Here is a 10,570-nt window from a genome sequence, read left to right as displayed (position 1 = left end):
AATCCCTATTTTGAAACTGAAATTCATTATGTGTCGTCTAAAAGAAACATGCACTAAGTCATAAATCCCATTTATAACTTTCAATTAATTTCCTTTTTAGCGCATTTTCTCATTTATGGAAAAAATGCACTATTGTGCTCGCTATGTCCGTCTGTCTGTCTGTCCGTCCGTCTGTCCGTCCGTCCGTAACCTCAAGTTTTCGTCGACGAGAAAATGAGCTCTCTGTCACTCACTGCAGTGAGTACATGAGTTATATTTTTAGCGCATTTTCTCATTTATGGAAAAAATGCACTATTGTGATCGCCATGTCCGTCGACGAGAAAATACGCTCTCTGTCACTCACTACAGTGAGTACTGAGTTATATTTTTTTAACCTCTCCTGGGTTTTCGTCTCCGACAAATTAACGGCCGGACTCGCGGGCGGTCTCACGGCCAATTTTTCAAATTCAATGATCAAGGAATATCTCTCAAACTAATGAACTTAACTCGATGAAACACGGTACACGTATTCATTAGGACCTAACCTTAATGTAAAGCTCGTGACAATTTTTTTTAATTTTGCCTTCAATTGTTTTTGCCATAGTTTTATGGTAATACGGGCCGAAATTCACAGTGATCAAGGAATTTCTTCCAAACTACTGAAAAAATTTGAACGAAATTTAGTATTGTAATACCTAACCTCAACAACGGGTGATGTTTAGCTCGTTACATTTTTTTCGTTTTGCCTTCGTTTGCGAGTTATATGGCTATACGTGAACGGCTCTTTTTTGAACCGGCCGGTAGAAAAGCCGGTCGTTCCTCCTATATCTGTATAACTTGCGAACGAAAGCGAATAAGGAAGTGTAGTGNGGGCTTGCCTGGTGTGGGACCCAGGGGGGAGGGGCAAGTCCCTGGCGGGGATCGACGGCCCAGAAATGGAAATGGTGGTGAGTCGCTCGAGAATCAGAGGGTAAATTTTGTCTTTGGGTTACAGTAGTTCTTCTCTACTGTGTGTCGCTCTCAGTGAGTTGCGTTAATCCGTCAGCGTGATAGTGTATTGGATGATGTGGGTTGATTTGGGACCAGCCACACCCAGACGTGATGGAAACATCTGCCGCCCGGATGTAGCACGGTCCACTGTATAGTAATTTGTACAGAGATGAAGGTGGGGTACCTAAAGCGTGTAATATGGAGCTTTCGAATAACCGGTGCTGCCTTGCTATGACTTAATTTGGGGGAATGTGAGTTGGTTGAAGAGCTGGGATCATTTGTTTTGAAGGTGGACCAAGTTTTGCGTGCTTGCTATGAAGGACTGTGTTCATTGTAAGAATGCCGCATTGCTCGCGTAGTGTTTGGGAGGATGTGATGCCTGACCAGTGAGTGTTTTTGCTTTATCGGAGGGCTTTGTTGTGTACAGTCTGCAGTTTGGATATGGTTAAATTTGATTGAGTGTGTAACGTTATTGGGGGGTAAATGACGGATGATCTGACAAAGAAGAGGTATAAGATGCGTTTTATGTTGGGTGGGAGGTGGTAAAATCTATGTATATTGTGTTGATTGATGAGTTCCATTACTTTTCTTTTCGCTACCTGGGAGCTGAAGCTGTGTGTAGTGAAGCGTAAACCTAAAACTTTTCCTTTGCTTGTGTATGAATCGTGGGGGGTCGTGGGTGTAGAAGCTAGAAGCTGTATAGTGTGGGGAGATATACAATTAAGCCCCTTGGGGGACACCTGTGTGGATATGTAGTGTTGAGACCTATGTGAATCTATTCTTATGGATGCTGTTCTCTATGTAAGGTAGTTTGAGAATGTTTTGGCGAAGGTGGATGATCTTGAATTGGAGTCCGGTGTGCCAGACCTTGTCAGAGGCTTTGGTCACATCGCGGAGCACTATGTCAGTGTTGTGTCTTTGTGATAAGTGGGTGACTAGTGTTTCGAGGAATCTGGCTAGTGCTGTGTGTGTGTCCCTCTATGTTGCCTAAAACCGTGTTGCCTTGTGTTATGTATGTTGTGAATGGAAAGGTGTGCGTATAATCTATTGCTGAGAATTTTGTCTAAGAGCTTCCCGTGCAAATCTATACTCTATAGTGAGATGGGTCTGTAATTTTGGACTTGATGTTGTGATGTGTTGGGTTTGAGGAGGAAGTTCATGATTGCGTATTTCAGTGAATCCGAGAAATAACCGCAGGAAATGACATGATTTAATATGTATAGTAGATAGTGGATCACCTTTTTGGGTAGGTATTTGAGTTGGAGGGTTGGGATGCCTGTTGGACCAGATGTGTTTTAGTGTACTTTATAATTCTGTTATACTGATAGGTGGGAAGTCTGCAGGGTGGAGTCAGGAGAGGTCGCCATGATTATATGGTTGAATTAGGTTTATGTTGTGGCTGATATGGCCTTGCATGGTGTGGACGTGTTCGATGTCAAAGTCTTCATTGTTTGTGTCATCCTGAGTGAACATTCCTTGCCAGTGTTTGCGAGCAGATGGGTACTTTTTGTTCGGGTGTGCCATGTTGTATGTTGTGTTTGAGGTATGGGACAGCTTGTTAGGTGTTGGTGCCTATCATGCGTTTAGGGATGACCAGATTTATTGGGGATCTGCTTGAGTTTTTAATGTGCTAATGTGGTCCAGCCATGTCTGTGTTTGGAGGTGTCTGTACGCTGTGTGTAGTCGTTGACGCAGGGTGATAAGTGGTCTGTTGAGCGCTAGCTATGGACCGTGGGTGTGAATGTAGTGGAGAGTAGGTTGGTATTGTGTTTGAATAAATAATGTTTCGTGGGTGGGTTTGATGTCGAGAATGATGCAGTGTGTTATGGTAGGGAATGAGATTTCGGCGTCTTTCTATATGTGTTTTCTTCAGTTATCCAAGTATGTGTTTATTTCTTCTAGCGACCCGGCTATTATGGGAATGTGGTCTGATTTAGTAATGGCGTTATGTTTTGAATGCTTTATTGTTGTGTTGGACTCTTTCAGGTGATGTTGTGCTGTTGTGGGTGATGAGGGTTGAAAAGTAGCGGCCGATGTGGGTACATTTACATTGGGATATTAGTGCGTGTACTTGTCTTCCTATGTGGTTGGAGGAGCTGTTACCTATTGTAGTGTGTCTCGCGTTTATGTCAGCGAAGTGATACATGGGATGGGGCCTATTCAAAAGTTTGTGGAGCTCAATGTAGTTGCTATTGTCTATACTGGGTGGCATGTGTGTAGCTGCTATTGTTATGGGTTCTTTTTGGGTATCTACTGTGATTGCGAGCATGTCTGTATGAAAGCTGTCGTGTAGTTTGTATGGGACATGGCGTTTTACTGCTATGGTTGCACCGGAGTGAATTGTGTTATCTTTATTGCAGCTATGGACGTTGTAACTGAATATTTTGAGAGGAATGTTTTTGTCCGTGATAGAGTGATCGTTAATAAGAATGATGGCAGGATCTATGTCATTGTAAATATTTGATGCCGTTTCATGTCGTCATCGTCAAAAAATTCGGTTTGGAGGTTGAAGTCGGTGTCCGGAGTCTTGGTTTTAGGTTGANGGTGTGATTGTTACAGTGGTGGCGGTATGATTGTTACAGTGGGGGCGGTGTGATTGTTACAGTGGGGGCGGTGTGATTGTTACAGTGGGGGCGGTGTGATAGTATCAGACACTGATAGCCTTTTCAGTGGCTCTGGTAATACAATATTTATGCTCTCGTTTGGAATTATTTCCTGTTCGTCTTATTGAATTTTTTCGCCTCATAGGGAAAATTTCGTAAATTTGAGATTAATTTAATTTAATAGTGAGTATTTCATTATAGTTTTGAGGTAATAATTATTACCACCTGAATATGTCCATTGTTCATGTTAGATGTTTTGTATGAGCAATATTGTCGTAGAATATATTGCTAATATTTATTTTATTTAATAAGTAAAATGATAAATAAATATAATATTGATTAATTATTATTTCAAATTATATTGATATTAAATATTATCAAGAATATGACTGTAAAAGTAATATTTTATCGTAATGCCTGAAACTAGCTCTTTCCCTTTTTCTTAAAATTATAATTATGTGATTTTCGATGTTGATAAAAAAAAAGAAGAAAAATATAGATATGAACAATTTCAGCTTTTTGCTCAACATTTGAGGTCTTCTAGATTTATGTTGCAATGGAAAAAATGTTAAGTAGGGTCATATGCACGAAAAATCTCTCCAAAAACTGCATCCATAAATTCACCATCACTTGTGGCTTTGCCGCTTCTTTGGGCTTCTGGGTTCACTTCTGTGCGACATTGTTCACCACTGAAATAGTCAGTTGTGTCAGACGCCATAAAAGGAAAATAACAAGTCTTAGCCTCGTATTTAACTGGCATAATCACATATTAGAGCCGTTTGTTCTCCAGTTTTTTCAAGGCATTTGTGAGCCTTATTTTGAGTGTACATGAGTGTACGAAAGTCAAGTATTTTTAGTACTAGCTGAGCCTTTGTCGTCATTTGCGTTATTATGAGCATTTTCATTATGTATAGGCATATTCCATGATATTTTTAGCATTTCATAAACATCATGTAATAATATTACTCATCAGAATAAAATTTCAAAGTAGTTCAGTTTAAGAAAAATGTTCAACATAAAATATACATAACATTCAAGAAAATTTGCACGAAATGATATGTATAAAATTTTTGAAATTAAGAAAATTATCTGCGAGAATAATATTATAGGAAACCTATGGTTGCATGATGTTGAATCGGCAGTACACTCGGAACCGGAACAATTCACTGGATAGTATTCAATTCAGTGTCATTTTTTGTGTTAAAGATCAATTCGTATCTTTTGCTCAGTTCGAATTATGAATGGTTCCAGTATACAGTATGTACCGTTAATCCGACATTCTGCCCTTATAGTTTATAGTATTTTGCTATTCTTGTATATTTCAGTGATTAATATAACAGTGGTATTTTTTCTGTCCCATGAGTAAAAGCATTTATTTTGGTATGACTATGGAAAACATGTTTAGCTCTATCTAAAGCTAGTAACTCGTCAGGCATTCGGATAGCATTAAAAAAGCATTTATATATTCGTAAAAAAAGTGTTAAATGGACACATTGAAGATGAAATTTATCCACGTTTCCACTATACAATCACAGAATATCGAAAGAGCATCAAAAATATACTCGACGTCGACGAGTATGAGCTCAAGAATAAAGGGCAGAACAAGTATCTAAACACTCGTCCAAACGCGATCGATCTTACACACTTCACAGTGGTATTTTTCGTGTCTCACGTTCGTTGAATCGCGTAGAATCATTTGGCATATTCAACACGTAAGAAGTTGTAATTATCTTTCGACTAAAAAAGCGGCTTAGTTTCACAATTACTTATGATTATTTTTCAAGAGCACAAAATGACTTGCAGTCTTTCTAGGAAGGATGATTGCAGCTAAAAAGGACTGAAACATGTTGTTAAAACTGGAAAAAAAGCATTCAAATAATAAAGAAGCGATCAGACACTTAATGTCTTATCGACATAACTAAATAACTTCTTACATGTAATCAAACTTTTCTTTTTTAAGTCGTAACATATCAAACAATCACATAGATATTGTATTTATAACACTAAATTTAGGAATAACTCCAACGAGGATTTGCCTCAATTCATTGAGGCAGCTGAGTCAACTAACTTATTGCAGAGTATTAAAGTAGTAATTGACTGAAATTTGCTGACATTTATAAAGCATGGCTGTATTTGAGTTAACAGTCAAAGAGAAAACGCTCGATATTCTTGCGTGTGAAAGGGTCTGCGTAGTTCGAAGCATGCTTTAGTCGTCACTTTCTAGTAGTCGTTGCACTACATCAGTAGCATTCACAAACCTCGGAGCAAATTTCCTCCTAGGCTCTACCACTTGCATGACGCCACAGCCACATCCGGCGGCGTGTGACAGAACATCGTTACCGATCCTTTCGTTATTTTGAAGAGGGCTTGGTGACTGAGCGGTAAGACGATGGTTGGTTTCTGCATGAACAGTCTGATGTGGAAATGTGTTCTGCATCTTGAGAGGGTGTGGTGCAATAGGCATGGAAGGTTCTGATTGAACGCCGAAAGGAGACGCCTCTGTTGTAGCGTGACCAATATCATTAAATTTTAAATTAGTATCGTAACCGAAGTGAAGAGTGGATGCAGGCATAAGATATTGAGAAGCAGAGTAAGGAAGAATAGACGTTCGAGCAACGTCTTTCAAATTTAAAAGCGAGAAATTGTTTAGATCTTGAGTAACAGCAGATTTAATAACGTTATTGTACATGTTGTTCTGACGTTGATTCATCGTGGCATCAGGTAAAGAGAAGAACGAACTAATGGTTCGTCCTTGATCAGATAATTCTGTTTGTTCATTAGTACTAGTGGGTGAAGCTTTCTGGACAGAATTAACATTTTTATCCCACGGTCGTAGTAAGAGTTGAATTAGTTTGTTTGATTTGCCGTATTTGCTGTGAGAATTAGCAGAATGCGCGTTATCCGGGAACTTTATACCTGAACTTTGCTTATGCGAAGGTAATTTGGCCGTCTCAAAATTTGCTACCAAAGGATTCGAGTTTTTTACTGTATCGTTTGAGGGTCCAAAAGATGTCAGGCTCAAGTTGTGTAGTTTCATTAGTTCACTTAACATTTGGTCGGTTGGTGTGGTAGGGAGTACGGTCTTGGAAAAACTGTCACGAGTTTGTGCTGACTGCTGAACAGAAGTCTCAGGTGATGGCTGACGTTTGTCTCCGTGATTTTCTAAGATAATGAAAATTGGATGCAGAATATTTTTGTTATTTGTAAATAGTGAACGGTTATTTTCAAGTAATGAAGATACTTGCTGTAAAAGAGATTCAGAGAACGTTTTATTTGTGTGTTTACTTTCTGCTGAGCTGAGTTTGATAACACGCAGCATTTTTTCTACATATTGCCATGTGGAAGGTTCGTTTGTAGTATTTTGATAGTCATTAACATTCGAATTTGTCGTACTGAAGGTATTCATTGGCGAAGTTAGGTTTGCATCGGTGTTGTTCGGACCTTTCCGCCCGCTTGTCCCTTCAGCCGATGTTAGGAGCTCAAAACTGTGCTTCCAATTCTCGCTCAGGTTGATTCCTTCAGGTCTCCTCGCCTTCTTCGCCGCCGATACTGCAGGAAAAGGAAAGGAGAGAGTCAAGCCCGGACGGAAGTTATTCGTCATCTCCTCACTCTTTTTCATCTGTAACGAATGAGGGCTTGCAAATACTGGATAGCCCAAATTTTGAATAACAAAGCTCATCGGCAAATTCGATGAATCGACTCTTCTTGAATTCTTACTGCCCTCTCTAGATTCTTCAAAATGCTTTTTATATTGAATGCTTTTGAGAGACTTTTTACTTCGAAATTCACTCATTGAGTCGTGTGAACTAAAAGTACCATGAGTCGAGGAAATTCTTATTTTACTTACAGCCGGAAGGCGGGCAACACTGAGATCCTGATACTCCTTGTAGGCAAGGTCGTCGGCATGTAGTGCTGGAGTTTGCACATGGCTACGAGCTCTCCTCGGGGTGGGTGTGTAGTCTTGGTTTTCGTACTTGGGCACCAATCCGTGATGAATTTCAGGGGACGCCTTGTATGTAAAGTTTGGTTCAATGTGATGTAGAGCGGTGTTTTCAAAGGATTGGGTTATTGGCTTGCTGGAAACTATTGTATGTGGAGAGTGAATCGGCGACGGGGAGTAATACTGGGCTAAACGGGGATGCCGAATACCGTACAACTGGGTCATTAAAGAATCTTGGTGAATCTGAGGAAGACGGTAAACCTTGTTTCCATGCTTTGGATCAACTAATAATTGAACATCATAATCGTTAAGTCCAGTTTTGGGGTTGGAAGCGTCTCTGATTCTCTTCCCTGGCGCTGAAGTCGACGCGTCTTTTGCAGCGAATGGTGAGAAAATGGAATCATGAATGAGTTCATCCAAATCAGAGGTGTGATGCTCTGTCTCATGAGTTTTCGAATGAAGAGGCTTTATTGTGGGTTCGATGTATTTTATTTCTGAGCGAATTTCTTGGCGAGGCTTGGAAACGTAGTCATAACCTGGAGATTTCAAGAATGTGAACGACTTAGGATAAGATTGCTTTCGGTCGTCGTAGGTGTCTGAGACGTCGGACTTTTCATGTTTATGATAGTCAAGTTGAGGTGCGTACCTATATTGAATTCCGTGCGAGTCATGTTCGGATACTTCTTCATAGTTACCCTTTTTGAATTTGTAATCGTGATGATTATAACTTGGATGAACAAACTCATGAGCATGTTCATAAACTGGGATGCTTATCGGTTCGTGAGAGATAGAATATATCGGTACATGAGAATTATATTCAGGTTCTTTATAATAAGAGTCTTTGGCGTAATGGGATTTCGCTTTTACGTAAGCGTGTTCATATTCCGCGTCGCTAACAGTAGATTTCGGAGAATCGTAAGGATGGTACAAGGAATGGTACAGCGAATGAGGTTTTCCTGTGTCGTATTTATCGTTATTGATAGTTTGGGGTTGAGAATATGGATCACTGTGAACTGTCTTAGAATAAACCTTATTATAAGATTTCACTGGGAGCTCTTCGTAGTAATTAGGTTTCTTATGATACAGATCCCCGTACGTGAGTGATTCCGGGTAGGGGTCTGAATGATGGTATTCTTTGGAGTTATCAGTCGGCTTAAAGATGTCGGCCTGTTTATGGCGTTGAATAATGGTGACGTAAACTGGAGCTTGGAGGGATTCGACTGCCTTTAGAGGTTCTTCACGATCTACCACAACTGCATCTTCGAGAACTTCTGTATCTTGTACTACTGACGATGAAGGAGGTGCAGCTGCCACCGTTGTCAAAACTGCAACACAATAATTGAGAATTCGACAGTAACCCCTAGGCGAAATACTCAGGAAAGATTTTCCAGCGTCACAACTGACGCATACGAAATTCCATTTCTTATTGAACTGGATTATACTTAACTGAAAATTTTTATTATAGTTAATAAAAAGTAACTATAAATTAATTACGTTATGGAAATTACTATTTGTAATTTTAATTCAAATGGCACAAAATTTCTTTTTGATGGAGAGTCAAATGAGAGTTATATTTTCTATGTATGATATGCGTTTGAAAAGTTATTTTTTTAATTAGTATCGATAAGCTATATTATTTTTAATGGTATTAGGGAAAACAGGACTGACAGGACTTGGGATAACGGGATTCTAAACTCAAAGGGAGTATCGAGCTCGCAAGCGCTGAACTACCCTGCATGAAGAATATATTGTCAGATAAGCGTGGTTATTAACATTTCTGTCTCTCCGTAAGGCGTAAAAGTCCGATTTGCCTCAAAATTTATAAATGTGAAGTTTTTTGCGTAATTTAAGCTATTTAAACAGATCTTTCATGATCTTCTATCGGCCTAACCGTTATAAGAGTGAGAGAAATTGTATACATTATTCAATAATATGAAGTCTATATAATTTATTCACTGAATCGTGAATTGCATTTACCTGCATAAATGAGAACGACTCCAGAAGCGGCTTGGAGTGACCAATCACTCCTGATTGACATGTTCCTTTTCGAGAGCCGCATAACTAAGTTGTTCATTCCTGTGCTCCTTAGCACTTGAAAAAGTACGAAATGCGTTGCTATGAAAAGTTAAATTGTATGATATTGCTATTCCTGAGTCCCGTTAGCTTGCTAATTTTTAAATATTATTGAAATGGGACATATTTTACTTGCTTCGAGAACTTTAGTATCAACATAGGCAACTACCAGTAGATTTATAATTGTTTTGCAGTTAGTAATGTACTTTAGCCATTAATTTTATTGGTTTTGAGCCTTATATATTGAGTTGGACTTGGAACTCAATCAATCTTAACGAGAAAAATAACTTCACATAAATCGCATTTTGAATTATAGACGTCGTCACTTTGTAGGTGTTGTCATATTTGAGGTAAGTTAGAGACAAAAATCCTGTGATTCGCTTGTACAGTGTAAACGCTCAAAAAATTAGCACACACTTGAAGGAAGTTTCATAGCAACTGAAGCGGTGTGAAGAAAGTCCGCCTGGTTTATAGGTCTCGTGAACGCTTCATTAGGAGTAAAAGCAGAAGTTGTTACCCTCTGTCTAGCTCCTCGAAACTAATTAGCAGAAAGACGTCATGCGGCATACGGACAACTTTTGGGGGCTTAAAGTCGAAGTACTTTTTCATTCTTATTGTAAATTTACGTCATTCATGATCAGGCAACGATATTGTTAGAAAGCCGGCGCACTTTACCTTACCCAATCTTTTTTTTTATTGCACATTTAAAGGACACAATTATCGTCATGTACTAACCATGCAACGCGTAATGCCTAAAATTATTTCTCTTGATTATTACGCTGTTCTTTAAATAATGAAAGTATTAAAAAGGAGCCTGGATTTTTTATATCAATCTGCGAGAAATTTGTTGCAAGTTATTTTTTTCCCAGGCATGAAATTTGGCTTTTGTAATGGTGGAAATATCCCTATTCTATTTTCACCAAACTTAAAAAATATTCTGAACCTATGTAAATAAATATGTTTTGCTTCAGTGATTAACGCTAAA

At 38.9% G+C, this 10,570-nt stretch overlaps 1 protein-coding gene across 1 annotated transcript; it reads right to left on the bottom strand.

Moving 5' to 3' along the window:
• Positions 1-4,624: 4,624 nt before the first annotated feature.
• On the bottom strand, positions 4,625-10,010 carry LOC108682870. Its single transcript, XM_018172116.2, has 3 exons — positions 9,490-10,010; positions 7,420-8,837; positions 4,625-7,121 (listed from the first exon to the last, which is right to left on the bottom strand). The coding sequence occupies exons 1-3, from the start codon at positions 9,584-9,586 to the stop codon at positions 7,077-7,079; spliced, it is 1,560 nt and encodes a 519-aa protein (XP_018027605.1). The 5' UTR covers positions 9,587-10,010; the 3' UTR covers positions 4,625-7,076.
• Between the last annotated feature and the right edge of the window lie 560 nt (positions 10,011-10,570).

Source organism: Hyalella azteca, unplaced genomic scaffold, assembly GCF_000764305.2.
Source record: "Hyalella azteca isolate HAZT.00-mixed unplaced genomic scaffold, Hazt_2.0.2 contig15854, whole genome shotgun sequence".
NCBI lineage: Eukaryota > Metazoa > Arthropoda > Malacostraca > Amphipoda > Hyalellidae > Hyalella > Hyalella azteca.
Note: the sequence above shows the minus strand (reverse complement) of the source record. Positions and strands in the feature narration are given on the sequence as shown.